Source organism: Parambassis ranga, chromosome 14, assembly GCF_900634625.1.
Source record: "Parambassis ranga chromosome 14, fParRan2.1, whole genome shotgun sequence".
Lineage (NCBI taxonomy): Eukaryota > Metazoa > Chordata > Actinopteri > Ambassidae > Parambassis > Parambassis ranga.
In genome coordinates, this window is record NC_041034.1 from 12,415,034 (window position 1) to 12,435,835 (window position 20,802).

The 20,802-nt window shown below is 41.4% G+C and overlaps 1 protein-coding gene across 2 annotated transcripts in view; it reads left to right on the top strand.

The window, feature by feature from the left end:
• The first annotated feature begins 2,286 nt into the window (after positions 1 to 2,286).
• Positions 2,287 to 20,802, top strand: part of ephb4a (eph receptor B4a) — a 33,599-nt gene continuing 15,083 nt past the window's right edge. For both annotated transcript variants that reach the window (XM_028420955.1, XM_028420956.1), the window contains exons 1-2: positions 2,287 to 3,117; positions 20,363 to 20,433. In XM_028420955.1, the coding sequence (XP_028276756.1) occupies positions 3,039 to 3,117; positions 20,363 to 20,433 (150 nt within the window). In that variant the 5' untranslated portion in view covers positions 2,287 to 3,038. The remainder of the gene's footprint in view (positions 3,118 to 20,362; positions 20,434 to 20,802) is intronic.

Here is a 20,802-nt window from a genome sequence, read left to right on the forward strand (position 1 = left end):
GCACACAAAAAATAAACTACATGTGCACAAACAGCTGACAAATAGCCTTGTTTTATCCCATTGGTATAGGTCACTCTAATCCCAGAGCTCTTCAGTCCTACACTCAAGAGGTTCTATAAATTGTAGCTTTAGTGTGGAAAAAGAAACACAGAACCTCCCGAGGACATTTCTCAGTCTCGTTTGTTTCACAATTATTTCCCGCTTGAAGCTCCCACTGCAGCTTCCAAGTGCTGGAAGTGAGAGTGTGATTAAAGCTTATGAAGAAGAATTTCTTATACTGCATACAGTAAATGTGACAGCTTTGGTTGAGCTGAATACCCCCAGGCATCATCCTTATGCATGCTGTTTTGACTTTCTATCCACTTATATAACACACTGACATATGATAAAGGAACAGATGGGAGTATAAAGGACAGAAGACTGCAACAGGCACTGTTACTGAGGCAGGATAAGTTAAGCACACTTGTCTTGTTGACTTTATTCATTATAATTTGTGGTCACACTATATTTGCAGTGTAATTAAGTATGTTAATGGTATTCTAACAATACTAAAAGCAATCGTACTTTTTCTGAGTTTATGAGCTTCTGTCGGCCTCTGGTGACGTCGACGGATGGAAGAGAATCTGACTCATTTCTGAAAAGTAACAAGACACGTTGACCCCAGGAGAACAAGCAAACGCTGCTGCTTTAGCCTTGCCCAAATCAAACATTGGACTGGCCTTGTTAGCGAGCTTGAATTGCTAATGTCTTATTTACATTTTTGTCATTTAGACTTAAAATTTGCATTTCCACTTGTTTATTCCGCCATCTTTCTGAGATTTTCTTCAAAAAGTGATTCCATTCAGTCCCCCTTGAGGAAAAACAACCATTAATTAAATAAGAAAAAGAGGCTGTAGTGCAACACCGATGTAATGAATTGGTGATGTTATGGCTCTTATTAAAACAAACTCTGTTCAGCTACAGAAAAATACGTACATGTGAGAGACAAGATGTCACACTACACACAAGCTTCAAATAGGGCACAACTGCACAACTAAAGCTAGCAATGCTAATTATGCAAAATCTTTTCCCCTCTTTCCACCAGGCTTAGAAGAAAACACATGGTTTTATCAGCCAAAGGCAATATTGCAGGAGGGTTGCATCATGAATCAGGTGAAGCACTAAGCTGGTCTATCAGCATTTTGCAGACTTCAGCTTTTTGAACCCTAATTGGAGTCCACCTTATTGCACATGTCCAAATCCCCAGTGTCCTTGTAGGCCAGCGAGGTGTCAGAGCTGCTGCTCTGTGGCTCTGAGTTGCCTTAAATGGTAAGTCCTGTTATTTTTGTCAGCATAAGGACCACCACTGGACCACCGTCAGGAATATTAACTCAGGTCTGTGGGGTGACAGTATACCACCGCCTAAACCTGCAGGTTTTATCTATAGGACGCTTTATTGAAACAGCATGCGGGTTCTTGCCATAGGACAGACTTAATTGCTATTTTAGAGTCAAGAAGCTTAAAAAACAATTGAAGTTACACCGGAAATTGCGAGAATGCGTTGCCACAATAAAAGCTTTGGGTGCGTTTCAATGATTCATACAAGAACCCAGTTTCACAATGCTTTCACAATTTGTGAACTGTGAAATGCACAAACAGGGTAAGCATTTCCCACTGCGGTGCATGATGACTTAAAAGTGCATCAAAACATCAAGAATATATTTTTCCTTGCCTGTTGTCTATACTTACACTATAAGCAAAATATTATTACAGTTTCAATGAGTTACATGTATAATTGTTTTTATAATACTTTGCTACTTTGACACTGAAAAGGGAAGACAACAACAGCCAAAGAAAGAAAGAAAGAAAGAAAGAAAGAAATTTAATTATTCAATCAATTTATTTGTTAAATTAGTATATATACCTCTACATATCAATTGCCCACTTACACTGAGAGGAGAGGTGTTTCAGGCACCAGATGGATGCTACCTGGCCAGCTGTGTGGAGGCCCTGAGGCCTGACACAGGCTTATGGGAGGGATTATGTCTTCCAGCTGGCCAGGAAGTGGGTGTAGGTCCCTTAGGAGGAGCAGAAGGAGGAGGTTAAAACCAGAGAGGTCTGGGGGGTCCCTGTAGGAGCTTTTTGATGATTTTCTTTAATTCTCAACCATCTTCAAAATGTCTGAGTAGTGTATGTTTTATTTTGAAGGCGTAGACCGGAAACTCTGGATCTCATCACGTGCTCTTGACTCTGCTGTTATGGAAACGGGAGTGGGCGGAGCTTGCTGCTGCCATTCGACTCCGGGTTTGATGCGGAGATGAAGTCCTCTGGTGAGCAGCCTGCTGTAGTCAGTCCTACGAGCTACTATAGCGCACAACTTTTAATGACCGCCGTGCCTCCACTCTGCTGACTTACCCGGACAACAAAGTGAACCTTTTCAGTCACATTCTCTCTGTTAAACCAGGCCAGTCTTGGACCTGTCGCGCAGTATCTCCGCCACCTTTCGTGGATTTTTTCCCACCCGCAGCACAAAAAAAGTCTTTGGGTGCTTTAAGGAATAACAAGGAAAGCACACTTTGTGGGATTGTTCTCCGAACACGAAGATGTGCAAGAAGGAGAGATAATGAGGAGCGTCCCCGCTGCTGGCAGCTGTGCAGTGAGGTGCCCTGGTTGCGGATTCAACCCGCTCGGTCAGCGAGCAGAGGGGGAGAAATTTTTGGGAGAAATCTCCTAAAGCACAAAGAGCTTATTAAAGCCGAGCATACAAGTTTTCAGTATGGACCCGATGTGCTGACAGAAGTGGGAGAGGAGCTGCCAGCACTTGCTTTCTGAGACACAAAGTTGGACAAGTTTGTAGTGAGTGTGTAGCTGCAGTTTACATGTGTATTCCCAGTCGAGTGTGTTTTCCAGCTGCAGCGTTCTGAGGCTTTTCTGAACCGGAGTCCACTTTAAATGCGGACTGGTTTGCGGTCAGGGAGTGCACAGCAGAGCTGCCAGTGCTTGCGCTTGGTTTTTCATTCAACTCGGTCCATTTTTTACCATCTAGTAGCAACAACACTATGGAGCTGATATGTAGGAGCTTCATCCTGCTGGGCTGCATCTTCCTGGACTGGGCTCTGAGAAGTACTGCAGAGGAAGGTGAGTCTGGATTCTTTTCTTTTAAAAAACAGGAGTGTTTTCCCTCCTTTATTTGGCAGTGGTTTTATTTCCACAGTGGAGCCAAAATATTGTCTTTACACCACCTTGAGTCCTTAGAAAGGCCATCTCTAAAACCAGCTTACTATTAGTTTTCACTTTCAAGTCATCAAAAGGTCCCCCTGCTGTTTCCTGGGGGACCATTAACCAGCTTACCCTAAAATCAATACTAAAACATTCAGAGGAAGGCTAATACAGGCCTGCTGTGGTTTGCAGTGTGTAAATGCAGAGAGCTACAGGAGAAGCTCTTTAACTTTTGCATCAACCAAAAATATCACATGTGTAATCTGGATCAGAATTGAAATCCAGCAGACTTGACATTAACAGGCACATTGTCCTGTATTAGCTTTGTGAAGCCTAGAGGGAGAAATTAAACGTTAAAGAAAATGATGGTCTGAATTTACAAGCAAACACAGCTCCGAATCATCAGCATAACAACAGGGGCAGCGTCTGGATAATATGCTTAATGCAAGGGTGGGGAGAGTGAGTCTGAGTGAGCCACACTGACAGACCACGAGGTTATGAGTTTATTTATTTTTAATCTTCTGACACATCTCAGTGTTTTTGTGACAATAATATGAAAGTGTCTGTGCTGTGGAGTGAGGCAAAAAAACTTGATGTGAGTTTAAGAAGGCTGCTGAAACATTTCTCAGCAAAACCTTTTTTGATAAAAGGTGGTCTTTGAAAATAATAGGCCTGTGTTTACTGAGGATCAAAGGATCATAACTGGGGTTCTTTAAGCGCTGTTGAACTGCAGGCTTTTTAAAAGTACCTCACTGCTGTGTAGGCTGCATGCTGTTGTTCACCTGTGAAGACTAATCTTTATTCGCCACTGCTGTTTTTTCAGGTTGGTACCGTTTATAGCGATGCTCACAGCCATGTTGCTTCATTGCTGCACAGTTTGCATGTTTTAAAACCTCCTTCCGACTCCTCTCTGCTAACCTGATGGCATCTGAACATGTTGACTTTATTAGAGCAAAAGTTGTGTCACTTGACGCTAATCCCCAAAGACCCACTAACATCTGGCTTTTGTCTTCAGTCGGAAAGGTTACAATGAGCATTTATTACTGGACCCAGATTTGAACATGTATGCTCATTTCAGCCTCTTCCTCTGTCTGTACATTCAGGGACTCTTTTGCCATCTTAGCCTTCAGTTTCACCCATCTGCATTTAAGTAAGACTCTTCATTGATTGGCTCAAAGGAAAAAAGTAACTGCCACTGTGAGTTTACTAACATTGGTTGTTTACTGAAGTGTAGGTAGTGTGTGACATTAAACATGACATAAAGACGTGTGTCTCCTCTGGAAATTGAAACAAGAGACAAGAGTTTACTTGTGGTTGCATTAAAAAAACACATTTACGTTCTAATTTCAGTGTAAAGCCTGTATAGGTCAGACCAGGTGAACATTTAGTTATCGGGTTCAACACGGCATAAGTCTGAGTGGCGTGCTGTCGCATTAACACACGAGATTACCCCCACAAAAGCAGTCTGGGCATCAGCACACTTGCACAAACCTGTGCAGGATTCTTCCCAAATATGGAGATTCTTTGTATCAATAAGTAAAGGGAATATAAGGACAGGGGTTCACGGAGAGGCAAGACAGAGCATTATAGTAATATTAATAATTATAGTAATAATATGGATCAAGATACAAGAAGCTCAGAGTGTTTTCCAATCCTGTGTGTCTGGCAAATATCGTCTGCTCTCTCCATCAATGTCGTAGGTACGTCTGCATGAAGCCATGAGGAACATAAAAGTGAGCTATGCCTGTATGACACAAAGCTGTCACTTTAAATGATTGATGAAGTTGCATATGACGCGTTTGAAAGGGGCTGTGGGTATCATTTTCCCTCAGCATCACTAAATGAAGAAGAATGGACATATATGGTACATACGTTAGCACAAAGTAACATGTTGACATAACAGCTGGTTCCTAACATGCCTTAATGTTGAGGCGTTTTCAAGTTAAAAAAAAATAAAGTCAACCTGAAAACAATAGGCACTTAAACAATGAAACTTATCCTCAAGTATGTCCATACCAATCAAAAGTTGTTGCAAACAGGAACGCTGTGAACATGCATGATTTCACATATTGTGTGGCAGGAACACAAATCTGTCAGCTGTGTCTGGTTTGAGGCCTCAAACCTTTCTCCTTACAGAGAGTGCAAACACACAGTGTATGTGACATCACACATGCTTTTGTCAAGAGTGTTTTTAAGGTTGGATTGCAGCCTGTGCACACACACCCTTCAAAAGAAGATGTTAAATTGCCGCTGCTACCGAGAGCCTGAATTCTTGTGGGAAAGGCTTTGTTTACTTTTTTTTTTTGGAGAGAAGTTTGGGATTTTCCCAGACACTTAATTTAGGTTTTTCTGGGAGCTAGGAATCAGGCCATTAGAGGATCTTCTTCTCCAGCTGTGGCTGCAGGAGTCGCAGCTGAGACCTGACCTCTGACTCAACTCTGAATTTTTCTTCTCTGGGACGAAGCTGATACTTAACCTTAGGTCTAAGTGCTGCAGGTTTTTTTTTTTTCCTTCGGTGGCAGAATTATTGAACAACACCCACAGAAACTCATCGTCTCTGTCGACTTGGCCCTGATTCACCTCTTTCTGATGTTTACAAGTTGCCGGTTCCAAACAGGTGCAGCGCAGACTCAACGGGGATAACAGGCATGTAGATGGGAGCTGAGGGGTTGTAGCGCCTTGCCGACCAACTCCAGAACATCTGTGTCTTGCCAAGTGTGAACAAGATGTCTGGTTTTCCGTGTCTTGGGTAATGGCCCGCTCCTCTGCCAGCCCACTCTGGATCATTCTCCCCCTTGTTCTCCACCTAGTAGGGAATTCTGTAATGAACTGATGGGAGGGCAGATGAAGCTCACAGCTGCCAAATCTCTCCTCCTTTTCCAACTAAAGGATAAATGACTCACTTACACACACCACTTGCTTGTGCAGTGCGTGAATCTCTCTTCCTTCTGTCTCTATAAAGATTAAAACACAGACCTCTTGATCAGATAATTACTTTGGCTGGAAATTAATAACACGCTTTGGGTGAAAATCTGAAACAAGGATGCACACACAAGAACCCAACCACTCGTCCTCTGCCTCGCCTTGGATATAAAAAATGCATCATGTACAGAAAAGTGTAACCAAATAGGCCTAGGCTTTTTATCCAATATTAATAATTCCCACTAATGTAGGCCTACTACAATTTTAAAACATTTGACTTCATAATTGTAAGCTATAATGACTCCTTATCCTCCCACACACAGTCTCTCAACCTATAAAGTGCCCATTTTGTTTGCCTCCCAGCCCCTCTTTATTCTTTGCACATACATTTTGTCTGTTACAATGGCAAGATGCAGCCAGCGACAAAAGCACTGCAGTCTTATCCACCTGTTCAGGTCCAGAGATTTAACGATATCTCAGCGGTGATATGCAATCTATCTAATGCTTTAAGGCATCTTTTTAGGGTGTTTGCAGGCGTGTGAGCATTTAAGGTGTAACGGGTGTGTGGACTGCTATTCTTAATGTAATTCATTAAGAGCAGATTTTAACTGATAATTACCACTTATGCACTACCTCAGTTCTCCAATTAGGCCGTGATTACTTAAAATGGAAATGCGAAAAGTGTGGTGGAAACACGGCGTTATGTTTGTTTTATGTATTTGTTTATGGAATAGTACAGTCATCCTGATTGGCTGCCATTTTTCTTTTGTCCGTCATGTGCAGTTCGCCAAGAATGCTGATGCTTTTTTTTTGTAATAGTCAAACTTTGCTTGATATGAAATTCACAGAAGGTTCTTGTTGTACATAAGTTGCTATGATGAAGTGGCACCACAGATGCAAAACATTTATTTTTGTTCTTGTGAGATTTGTATTTAGTTCTCAGTGTTTATAATTGTGAATCCATCTTTCTTGACAATGGCAACGGGGCGTATATCATTATACAATATGGAACGTTACTGCAGCTGCTCCTTCCTTCTATTTACATCTTTTCACATGGTACACAACTAGAGAGTGCAGCTGCCAGTGAGATTTGTGTAGCCAAGGCCTGTCTTGTTGTTCAGTTGAAAAACATCGGTGGTACTTTTTTTAGCTTCTGGTGATGGAAAGAGGAGTGAAGTGTCATCTTGTCCCCTACAGAGTTTATACACCCGCAGTGGTTTGTTCTATTTCACTATCTCTCTATCTCTTTCTCCCTCAAAACCGCGGCAATATGGTACAAAATAGATGACATTAACATCTTTTTTGTTTGGCACCTGATTTGTTCCATTAAGCTATATCCAGATAATCAGAACTTGACTGACTAAAAACTACATAAACAGGCTCCTTAAAGGTTTGCATACAAAACACACTACTGGCTGAGAGTCTGTAAAGTAACCCAAGATTGTGCATACAGGCTAGTAGTTGGATGATGTCCATGTGTTACGAACCAAAAAAAGCTCATGGACCTCCTTTTAAAATTTTAAACTTCAGGGCTGCTTGTTTCTGGTTAAAGCAAATTTTATATGACATGATATATATGATATGTCACAAGAACTCTAGGGGCCAGTTCCAGAAGAGTTGCAGGATCTGTTTGTGTAGGATTAAATACAAAAACAAGTGGCACAGTGTCTGCTTTGGGCTAACACTACTAGCATGTGATAGCTAATAGACAACAACTGGTGCCTTGCCAAGACTTTGCAGCTGGATATTGCATGGGGGTGTGAGCATAAATAGACTCCTGACAGTAACTCCTTAATATGGGACTAAACTAAACATTTTAGACTATATTTATATTATGGACTGATAGCAGACTGGCTTTACGAGGAAGGTGAGACTGAGGTCTACACCCTAGGAAAAAAAGCAGGGTGTTCTCGCATTTCTGTTAGAACATCTGTCTTCTGTTTATTCCTTCATCTCATGACTCCTGCGTGGCATGATGAATAGCACAATGCTGCTCAGTCTAAACTAAACCTCACTAAGTGTCTCAAATGCAGAAAGGATGTTTTTATCTAAAAGGCCTTACTTGAGCCTCAATCCCTTCTTTCACAGACATGTACCCTTTTCTTTTGCTACTCTTTCCACGTCCTCTGTCTCCTTGATGTTTGACTGGTGCTATGCTGTTTTCTCTTGCTGACTGTCTCCCCTGCCGTGGAAATGTGGATCGTTTCCCAGAAATCCTTTTAAATGGAACCGATTTTTATAAGAAAGGGATTTGCATTTAAAGCAACCTCCCCCCTCTCCGAAAGCCTGTAGCCCATCATCCTCACTACCTCAATCCGATGATTAGCTTCCTCAAGAGTTAAACAGGCATCCGAGTGCCACAAGTACTCTCAGCCCATGTCTCTCCGTTTCTCCTGTTTTTCACTCTCTCTGAGAGAAGGATGCATATGGCAGCTGGGAGTTGCAGGTGGATGATAGTTTAGCTCGTCGAGAGAATACACCCCCAGCCCATACATCCATGTCAGGCACTCACATTGGAGAGCCAGTCTGTCCTCCACCCACATGCTACTCTCTCAGAGTGGGACACAATGGGGACAGGCTGCAGCAGAGAGGGAATGAGGCCACAGCCTATCAGCCATAAGCACCAAGGAGAATGGCACTTTTAGAGGGATGGGGGGGTTCTCTTTGAAGTGAGTGAAGGAGAGATAGGGAGACCAGCATGAGTCAACGAAATAGAAAGAGCAAGTGCAGAGAGGGCAAGGAGGGTGCGAGTATGTTCACGTCTGTGCAGTGAAAAATATGTATACTGGCCATTTGCATTTTTTAATCAGATGCACCTGGGGCCAGATATGGGAGTTATATGCAGTGGGCTGAATATGTGATTATAATAAAGAGATTAAAAAGGCCCTTAATTAGAAGACAACAACAGAGAAGAAGCTATTTATCTCAGGTCCATCTTTCTCATTTATCTTGCACACTAATCACAATCTGTTTTATGAGGCACACGGAGCATTGTGTTGATAAAAAAAGAAAATCCTTTGTGAAACATTTCTTCATGCCATTGTTGTGCTATGCCTTGTGATGTTTTTGTCTCTACATTCTAAAATAGAAGGAAGCAGCACGATGCTGCTGAGATGTCGGAGGCTGGATTTGCAAGAATTGATTAAAAAAAGCAACCTTGATGTAAAATATTTCTCTGCTTGAACCGCGCACCAGCAGTACACTTGATTCGATTCGAGTCTGGGATATTTTTTTATTTTTTTTTTCTTCCCTGCGTCATAGATTGACCTACATCTGGTGTTTGATATGCTTGTTTTAAGTTGAGATGCAATTCACTTGGTTCGACATCAACCCGGAGAACACGTGCATATTCGCCTCTACCTTCATGCATGCATACATCTTGAGAATGTCTCCCAGGGCCTGCTTTCATATATACCGCTCTGAACCAACTGGGCTCTGCTATATACGGCATAACAGAGACATTCCTGTGCACTAGCTGCCCTCCTACAGCTCTCACACAGCTAAGAGCTTTAAGAGGGAGTCATGCTCCAAAATGGAGCGGGTCAGTTCAGTTACAGAAGCATTAAACATCCTATTTTTCAGGGATGCAGCACAGAAAATCTTATAACATTGGTGTAATGTGTAACAGCTCATTAACCCTATCTAAATATTGAGGAGTCATTGTATTATTTAAGCCCATCCTTTTTAATCAGATTGGACAAAAGTGTGGTTTGGAAATTCAAACAGTTTGTAAACTACTGAATCCACCCCCCTGCTGGAAACATAATATGGCAGGCAGAGGAAGCAAAATGATGCTCTTTGTACTCGAGTAAGTGGCTTCACATCCGACAATGAGTTTTCCTCTATTCCAGATATATCGGTCACTGCCACGCCACACGAACACACAGTTGCACTCTTGTAGTAGCAATGCAACGTCTGATAGAAAGAATGGGCTTTCGGTGTGCCTGTGGTTGGTTGGAAAAGTGTGATGCATCAAAATAAAATAAAATAAAAAGTCACTCTTGTATCTTTACTTAGATGTGTCAATCCTTCGATGGTTTATTTAGCTGGAGTCTGCACTGGTAGCTTCAAGCTGTCCACCTCCCACAGCAGATTAGTCACTGAAAGCTGTGTGTGTGTGTGTGTTTTCTTGCAATTTTTTTCACACCCCAATTGAATTGTAGATTCTGCTTTAGTAAAGGCTTTGATAAAAACAGTTTTTAGGGCAGCAGTAGACATTTTTAGGACTCACGGAGTTTCTTAGATGTATCTCAGCAGTAGATGGAGTTATGTGGGTTTTTCATCAAGCCATTTTTGAAATAATATAGGTCACTTGTATGTGATTTTATAAACGTTTATTCATTCATTCATTCTATACTTTTTAGGCTGCAACCTTGTCATTCCAAGTCAATGAAGAGATGTAGTGATGAATAAATGACACAAAACACACTAATAATAATTCATCTTCTTTTATCTAACCAGCAAACTATCTGGTCTAATTATTGTGAGCTCACAACACAGGGGTAGCAGAGTTTCCTGCTGGTTAGGAAGATCATCCCAGATTTCAGCCCTGTGTGACTCCAAAGTGTCCACACTGCAGGGGTGCCAGTCTGTGACTGACCCAGACCTCGGCCTCCTTCACAGGAAAAGACAAGATGGTGAATATCCTCTTCACGGAGGGACAAGGTGTTTTAAAACAAGCACTTCTGTCTGCTCTCAGGCTTTGCAGAATACCAGCTGCCTTCGAGCCTTCTGTAAAGACGATAGCTTCACTTGAGGCTTGCTGGTTGGTACTGAGCAGGTGTGGCCACAGTGTGAGGATGTGTGAACACTCCCAGCTGGAGGGGCAGTGAAATGTTGAAAATGTCTGTATAAAACTCTAAAACCTGGATCTTAGTGGCATGGATGAAAGGGTCTATATGAGGACCACAGGCTTCAGTCTTTGTGTGTGTGAAATCCTTCCAAGACAATAGATGGTTAATGATTTGTTACATAGCAAGCTTGAAATGTCTGACATTTGTATGTTTGTAGTCAAACAGTGAGATGTGGTGCCAGCTCTGATCAGGATTTGGAACACTTGTAGTGATGTTGACTAAGCCCACCACCCAGTTGATAAATCTATGAACAGACAATCATTTGATGATAATGATGTGAACCCTGTGCTTCGGTGGATGACCTTTTGTTTACTTAAAACTCTTTTCAACTCTACAAGTGGTATAGACTGTAGTCTCTCACAGCAATCCAACGAGGTGAAACCTTTTACCAGAATCTTACCTGTGAAGACGGTCATCACAGAAATTGTCTTTCCAAAGAACTGCAGTGTGCTAAATGCACTAAACATCTGTATACCAAGGCACTTAGCTTCCAGTCTTGTGGCATCAAGGTCTTTGGAAACAAGTAATAGACATTCATAAGTTCTGAAAAGATTACAGTATGATTTAATGTTTCTTTAATTCAGAAAGGTTCCAACAGAAACACTAAGTAAAGATAAATCAAACCATGTCTGGCTGCACAAATCAATGTATGATTTGAAGAATTTTTTTCTCCTAGTGTCTACAGTAGCATTTTAAGTAGAAGTCAGCAGTACAGTAAAATGTTAAGATTAAAGAGTTAAGTTTAAAATATGTTGCTACTGAAGCTAAAGCTTTCACCAGCACACACTCATAAAGGACAGAATGGGTTGATCCATACTTCTAAAACAACATACACCATTGTTTGGGTGAGGCCACCTACTGAGGAGATAGCTATCCACTCAGTGTGTCTCTTCAGTCCTTCAGTTTGATGATTTTGACGAGATGTCCATCGTCTCTGCAGTTAGACGTCTTCTTTGGAATTTTTGTGGAGATGACCTTTCTTCTTTGAACTTGGCAGTTTGTTTTCTTTGGGTTTTAGTCCAGGTCCATTATGTAAATATTGTTGACATGCCCACTTGGTGTAAATTCTGGAGGCTTTTACCTCCTCTTTCCATAAACATTACATACTATTTTTTATGACAGAGCTGATAAGTCAAAGTGTTTATGTTCTCACAGTTCCTTTAGTTAAGGTCTATTTGAGTTCGAGGCTGTATGAGGTTAGCGATTTAACGTGAAGAAGATTCAAAAGGGTTTTATTTGCGACTTGTACATGCACAATACAGTATGCATGAGGGATTTTTGTGCAAAACTCTTAGTCAACTATAAAAAAGAGCAACACAGTAATTAGTGATTTGACAAAGCAAAAATGTACCTTTCTAAAGACAAGACTTTTTTAAGTGACTTAAAAAAGCAAATAATTGAAAATGACCTGTATTTGTGCAGTTGTGCAGTTTTATAATGGGATTTGTCTCCAGGTTGCAGTGGAAATGATAAAGCTGAAGATCTTTTTAATTTCGTGTGTAATCCCAAGCACTGTATCTTTTTAGCTCAAATAGTATTCTTTATTTGAAGGCAGCATGGCTTGTGGAAATACAGAGAGTGGAGAAAAGCGTGGCGCACCCTCCAAAATATAATGATTTGATTAAAAAAAAGGTCTTTTTAAGTTTTCCTTTGTAATTCATTCTCCCTCAGCCTCATATAGGATTCTGTATCAGGAAACCACAAGGGAGCTGGTGTAGCCTGCAACAATGTTCTCAAGAAGCCTTTCAGTTTTTTGGGTTTTTTTTACAGAGAGTTGGGTTATTTTTGAAGAGGGCTGGAGAAAGTGGTGCCCATAATTGGAAGTAGTGAGAGGTGACTACTCCAAGTAGCAGATCAATATTCTGAAGAAGCTGAAATACGCAGTATATCAAATTAACCAGTTATAGTGCAAAAGAAGGAGAGCAGGGAGTTACGTGTTTTTATGACGTTTTCCAATGTGTCCTCGTCAAACTGAATTCTCAGTGATTTTAACCAGAGAGAAATGGGCACAGATACTTTCAATTCTTTTTTTAATACATTATAATGTGTGTGTGTTAGACTGTACTGTTTCCTCTTTTGTTCAGCGTCTTAGAAACACCTCACAATGGTTAGAATTTTGTTTGCGTTTGTGTCCAAGATGCACAAGTGCTGTTCAGCAGCTGACACCATGGGTCAAAACCATTGACAGTAAAAACTATGGACAGAGCCTCCGTGACGTCACCCGTTTGTTTCTGAAGAGCCGTTTTGAGGCTCGGTGGGAGGTTCCGGGACTTGATGACCGCCGCCATGTTGGCAGCGTCACGTCAACTAAAACTCCGCATATGGACAAAGAGGGGGAGCACGAGCGGGGTTTAGGGGGGCGGGCGATCGTGGAAGCAGGAAACTCACGCTGTGATACGTCAACTGTCTGTCACTCAAGCGGCAACGCCCATAATTAGGCGTAATTTTAAGTCCGAATACCATTGAAACGAGTGAGTTGTAAAAAAATTCACCCTCCCTACAATTGACACTAGCAGAGAACCTATCATCTGAGACCAGAGTGGTTTTTTGTACCAGGCTGTAAACATGTTTTTTTCTGCTGTGAAGTCGGCCATTTTAACATGGGAGTCTATGGGAAATTACTCGCTTTTGGAGCCAACCCCCAGCTGTTGCGGCGTGAATTACAAGTTTTGACACTTCCGCATGGGCTTCCACTTTGAGCCCCGAAGGTTGCCGCTTGGTCAAAACTCATTACTCGTTGGCAGCGGTATGACAAAGGCACAGAACAACATTGATGTCTCATATCCTCTTAACCTCAACCTCACATTTTGTGTGAGGGCCAAAACTTTTTATACCAGCATGATTAGAAGTAAATATTCACTTTGAACTAGCGTGGTTTGAATAATACTAATGTTTTTTGTTTTTGTTTTTTTTTGCCACCACTTTAACACAGTTGGTTAAAAGGGAATTGTAGGCACACCTTTGGCTGCTTCTGCAGTTTTATTAATTAACATTTGTTTGGTCTTCTTTTTTTTAAAATGCCTGCTTCTGCTATGATACACAGGTGGATTCACATTTAACAAGAATTTAAAGATTAACAAGGTGATTTGCCAGGGGATCATAACATACATTCACCTGAATAACAACTAGAAATCCAAGCAGTTCCAGTGTTGTACTGAATGTGTTATTAGCTTAGGAGGAGAACTCATGTGATTTTTAATACAAGCTCTCTAGGGTGAATTCTGAGGGGGGGGGGGGCACAACTTCACCTGGAAATGATTAACGCAGTGACTCTGTCGACTGAATCCCTGGGCAAAAACAATCAGGGGTCAGGTATCGTGGACCCTGGCCTTAATCCCTCAGTGCTTTAGGTCAGGCAGTTTGATTCACAGTGCTGTTGATCCTTTGCCGGTAGCATCTTGGTCTCTATCCAGGGTGAAGCTTCCTCCCTAACTAGGTCACATCCTGTCCTGGGACAGACATTGACCACAACACTTATTGATATGCACCCCTACAGGCAAGAGGAAAAAAATGTGTCAAACATTAACACCTTTTTGTCATCACAGCCTTACTCCTTCCATCTCTCTGCTCCATGACACATACACTTACATTTGCCAATCTCATCTACACGTGCCTCAGGAGGATTCTGTTATACAGCAGAGGAGGAGCAATGCTGCTGTGCATGTGAATGACGTGTGTGTGTGTGTGTGTGTGTGTGTTGGCAGCTGGCCCCCGGCCCCCACCAGGCCAGGAGATGGAAAGGGGACAGGAAGCTGATGTCTAATCTCAGTAGACACAACTCTGTCAAAGACACACAAACATGGTCTGCACACACACGCATACACAATAACATACACATTTCTGACAGGACACTGAACAGCGGAGAAGGAAAGTCACTTTTCTCTTGTGAATTTTAGAGCTTGGTAGAGAGCCTGAGTGTTCACAATTAGCATTTTAAAGATAAACCATGTCAAGTTATAACGTGGTCAGTAATACCTGGAGGACAGTCACTTTGACAGCAGTATCAGTGTTTTCATCTAAAGCTGGATTAATGGTCTGTCTGAACTGCTAGGCCGATAACTTCAGAATCCCTCCTCCTTTAATGTCTAACAGCTAGCGGTATGTGTCACTCATTGTCTGTGATTTTTCAAAACTGATCCTTCACTAACACCTACTTCACACAGTGATTGGCCAGCTGAGTGAAGGCGAGAGAGAAGCCGGGGGTATTGTACTCCTGTGTCTCACTTTATTTATTTGTTACTCAACAATGTGTGTCTTTTTTCATGCGGCCAACACAAATACAACCCTATCAGTGTCTTACTGGAGAACCTGTCTGGTAATGATCCCTGTTTTAAACAATGATTTATCTTTCTACCTTCCCCCTCTCTGTAGCAACCTTTTTACACTGGACACAAAAAGACACGCTAACAACAAAAGCCTGTTCTGATTATAACTCAACCCTAAAACTCCACAAGAAAGCAAAAATATTGCATTATTGAAACGTTGCTTTACTTTAAAATGTGAAACATGGAGGTATCAAATTACCTACAGCCCCACAGCATGTCTCATTCCACTGCATTGGCTTTTTGTGAAATTACCTGTGCTGCTGTAGCCATATCACATCTCATACATGGGGGCCTCAGATATAGCTGGAGGACAGTAAGACTCATATCATGAAATGACTTCACAAAGCTTCGACACAAACTATTCAATACAAGCTTTCCAACTTAGCAGTATATTAATTACTCCTATTGTATTGATGCAAAAATATTATTGATGTCTGATTTTATCTTTAAGTGACCATCACATGAGTTGGAAGCCCAATAAGCCCATCTAGTGTTTATACATGTCATCTGTAAATCTCAAATCATGTGACATCATATCCTATTCTTACTTTGCTCTTTTTCATTCTCCCTACCCTTCCCCTCTGTCTCCATTTCTCTAGGTGTATGAGGGTAATTGGCTCTCTGTTTCTTTAATTAAAATGAGGTCTAATTGTAGCTGTAGCAGGGCAAATGTTCATGGGCCTGTAATTTTCCTATCACACTCTAGTGCTGGGGAAAGTGGAAAATAGGGATGGAAAAGGGCAGGCAGGAAAAAAATTAACACACAAGTCAAGAATACTGATTGTTATAAAAAAGAAGATGAAGAAGGGATTCACATCAAATGGATCCTGCTCTCAAATTTGAGGTCAGCTGTTTAAAAGCTGAAGACAGCTGTATAGAAAATGAGGATAAAGTATTTTCCTGTATAGTTTCCCCTTTGTCAAAAGAACAGGGTCAGGTTTTACATTTCAAAAGAAAAGCATATATGACACCTTCTGTTGTCTCCCTCCCAGAAAACCTAATACTTCCTCCTTTATACCTCGCGCCTGGTGTTTTTCAGACATGGTTTGATTATTAACTACAAGCTAAAGCCCAGCTTTAGTCATATTACCGGCGTCAGTATCAGTTTAGACTTCTCTGGTGTCTCCTAATGTGGACAATTGTCCTGTAATTACTGTACAATTGTTTGTTTTGGGTGTTAAATACAGCCAGATGACGAGCTTTCATTGTTCCTACATTTTTCTAGCACTCGGGGGCATTTTTCCGGCGGTGGGTGGCCGCCGCCACTGCTGAAAGAATGTAGGGGAAAAGCCAGCTTCCTCTAACAGGGCTTAAGACTGTATCTACTTCAGCGAAAGGCAAGGCCGTGCAAGCACATAATAGAAGCACTCACCATCTCATAGAAACACTCACGCTCACGCATCCTGTCTCATAAACCTTAATGATAGAGCGGCGATAAACAGTGATTACTATGCCTGTGGGGTGGGGGTGGAGTGTTTCTTTTCCAAAAAAAAAAATCACCATATGAACACAGAGGCAGGTGTGCATATGAAAGGTGGAGATGGGGCAGTCTGTGCAGTGCAGCCACAGTGTGATGAAGGTAAATTATGCTGGAGTGAACTCAAGACTAAATGCGGGGAAAGCACCGGCCTGAACTTTGTCACCCAATTATCCTCCTCATCCACCTCTCTCCTCTTTTCCTCTGCTCTCTGCAGACGTATCTTTCTTCCTCTTCATTGCTTTAGATTGTTGTTGGGAAGCTGGTGGGCTTCTGTGGTTTTGAAGTGGAAGAGACTCAGAACCATCAGTGTGTGTGTGTTGCAGTAGTTTTGGACAATTGGACAAACAATTATTGGGGAGTCGAACACCATTTTTCTCATTTCGTTTTGCTAATTTAATGGTCTTCCTCCTTGTGAACTCAAGTCTGTAAATAATTAACCAAAAAGTGTTCATTAACTGGAACTGGCAGCTGGAGTTGGGGGGCATTTTCTGCAGGTTCTAGCTGTACTGAGTCCCATTCTTTAGTGGCTGGTGTCGGATTTAATGATACTGAAAAGCCTTGTCAATTCAGAAGTCAACAAAATAAACTAATATTGCTTATGGCTAATGGCACTGAGCTGCGGCTGCGCCACAAATATATGGAAATCTCAACATGCTGCCCTTTCATACAAAAGGAGAAGCCATTGATTAAAGTCACAATGTACCTTTTACCTCTCTGTGACAGACCCTGCTGCGTATGCAACCCCCACGATAAGTGATTCCATGTTATTGCTATATGCTGTATATGCGATGGGTATGAGACAGGTCATCCACGTTGAGAACTAGAAAATTACACCGGGGTGGAATGCAGTAAGAACGATCTAAGTAATTCAGCTTTATGGCAGTGAGAGCCGTGGGTGAGAGGGGGTGAAATCTGTGTTTGTGTGTGTTGCTCATGGAGGAAAAGTATTAAATGAGGAGAGAAAATGTGAACAGCAGAAGCAGAGATTGAGTGATCAGTGAAGTCATTATGGAAAATAAACAAGGATGTGAAGCGTTGGATGTTTATGCATGGCACTAAATGTTTTCTGTTTATCTCATTTGTTCTTTTACTGTTAATTAATTTGTAGTAAAATATTCTTATGTGTTGTAATGATGCTTTCAGGTAGAGAAGTGACCTGTAGTATTGTTTTATTATTGCATTGTGTGATACAGTGGTTCTTATTCATATATAGCAGTAATAGATCTGGGATGTAAGTGAATTGAAAAAGTATTTAGAATATCCATAGCTTTGTTATATTCATGCTGAGACCAGCTATAGAAAGCCTAAGAACACATTTTACAGTCCGCTCTGCACAAACCACAAATCTCCATCTGATCTTTAAGTTTTCATTAGTGTTGAACAATGTAGTCTGTCTCTGGCTGGCCCTGTTTCAGCAGGAAGCATGAGTCAGTTTCTGCTTTATCTCTGAATATTTTGTGTGTGTGTGTGTGTGTGTCTTCATGTGTATTTTATTGGGATGTGGGATGTTTAAGTGGTAAATGTTAGTGCCTCTCACTTCACACAGGATCACAGAGATTAAAAACTGTAGGAGTTGTAGTTATTTTTGTAAAATACTACAAGTGTTGGTGTTGAGCGGTGTAGTGAATAATGTATTCGCAAAGCACGAGGAGTCCCTGACAGCCTTCATGCCTTCGTACTGTTCGGTGTAAAAAGGTTTTCCATGGTCTTCTACAGGCAACTCATCACAACCACCACATTATTATTAATAGAAAGTGGGAAAGTGAATTTGGGATTACAGAATGGATGAATTTTGATGATTTTTGGCAGTGCCATTTATCACACTGTGTATGGTCATCATAAATCTGTTAGAGGTGGTGTGGAGAAAATATAGCAGATGTAAGTATTTTTCTTTACTTTAGGGCTGCAACTAAAGATTTTTATGTGTGCTGTTTTATGTGCCCAGAGCCAAGGTTGTTTTTTTTTTTGTAAACATTGTTGCGTAAATCAGGAAATTCTCCCAATTGCAGTGCTAGAACCAGACATCGTTGGACATTTATTGCATGCCAGGACTTCTTAACTGCTTTACATGGAAAACACATGCATGTTGGAGAAGTGACTGTACATAATCACTGACACAGATTAAACCAGCATGATTAGAACTTCACATGGAGTCATTATTACAGCAACACAAAAAGCAAAAGCAAAAAGAAGAATTTAGCAGTGTTGTTGTAATCTGTGCACAATGTGTGACACTTACATGTACACAGACCAGATGTTTTGAAAAACAAAGCAAGTAGGAGGTGGATGCGACACATCTTGAACAGTTGAGAAAAGCAACACTGCGGCCTCATCCAGGATTCCGAGTGAAGCGTCATTTATTTTATGAATAGAAGAATCATCTGTGCCATAGAATTTCACTTTAAAGTTTCTGTGCGTGCCACATAATTCTATATGCGGAGCATTTTATGATGGAAAAAAAGTAGTTACTCAGATCAATTGAGGAAAGTGTTCAGACAGGCCACTGAGTCAAGGTCAGCCCAAAATCCCAGTACATAATCCCACATCAGCTGATGGCTCAGCTGATTCCTGTCTTCTGGGGCTTCTACCAGTGGCACAACCCCACCTCCTCCTGATTTGGTCAATGCAATGTACAGTGTGGTGTCACTGATGTCTGCTCTGTTCTGTAACTGGGGCGTCTTTGCTCTCTGCCTTCCAGATGGGAAGGATGAAGAGGTCCTGTAACAGGCTATACTGCCAACATGTGCAAAAAAACAATATTGTTCTTTACTAATATGGTTTGAACTAGAAAAGTAAATAAAGTGTTGTATTTGTGTGTAGAGTGTATATTGTCAGGCCTTATCTTCTATTGGTAGCCTAATTCCACAAAGCACCATAATAACATGATAAGCCCACACTGATTACCTGTTTTCATGCAAGTGTACTGTTTGACTGTAGTCATATTTAATCTAATTTATTTGTAAAACAATGAGTCACTGGCTGCTAAGAGGAAAAAGATGTGCTTTCATGAAAGTGAAAGACCTATTAACCCAAGCAAAATGCACTTCAACTTACATGAGGTTAAGATCTGGGATTTTATTGGTGTAGTGAATCATAGCACAACTGCTCAGATTGTTTGTTAGCTGGCAGCCTCAAAAGATGACTAAAACAATTCTATTGTACAGAATCATGACTAGAACTTATATGTATGTGTGTCTGTTTCCATATGTTTTTAGTACTTGTCCCCTGCGCTCCCTGGCAAAAATTGGACTCTTTTCAGCAGGTTTAGTGTGACCGCAGGCACTGTTTGTGACACTGGGAACAGTGAGGACATGAGGGAATAGAAACAAACATGACAGGAAAGATAATTTTAGGGCAGTGGGAATGTTCCTGTAGATGTAATTGACTGGTGAAACTCCATCTTCTACCCTAATCCCATCGTAAGCCAGGGCTGATACTTGGCAGAGAGCTCTGGACCCAAAATATGTTCACTCTGTCATTTTAAATTTATTTGTGTGTTTCTCTGAATGTAAATGGGTTTTCTACATGTCATTCTTACATTTCCCTGCTGTGACTGATATTATGTTTTCCATCTTTTCCCACAGAGGTCCTGATGAACACTAAGACGGAGACTTCTGATCTCAAATGGACCGTCTTCTCCCGTGCCAAACCCGAGGTATGTAACCCCAGCTTCGCTGTGTTATCTGTATTCCTAACACAGACCCTTGTGGTGGTGAGAGGGGCTTTTCGGTCTCCAGCTGTTCCTTTGTTACTTTGCCTATAAAAGATTTCCTTATATGGCAGGTAACTGACAGAATAAAGGCAACGCCAGAGCGATTGTGGGATTTTTAAAGTATATAGAGAGCAGATGCTTCGATACATCCCATCAACCTTGGAGTTGAAGTCACTGGCTGCCCATAATTTGGGATACCGTCGCCAGAAAAAGACATATTTGTAATTTGATCAGCTGAGGAGTGGTTGCTAGGGTGCTCTTGCCAGCAGCGTCAGTCACCAAAACTGCTCAACTTGCTGGCATTTCAAAAGG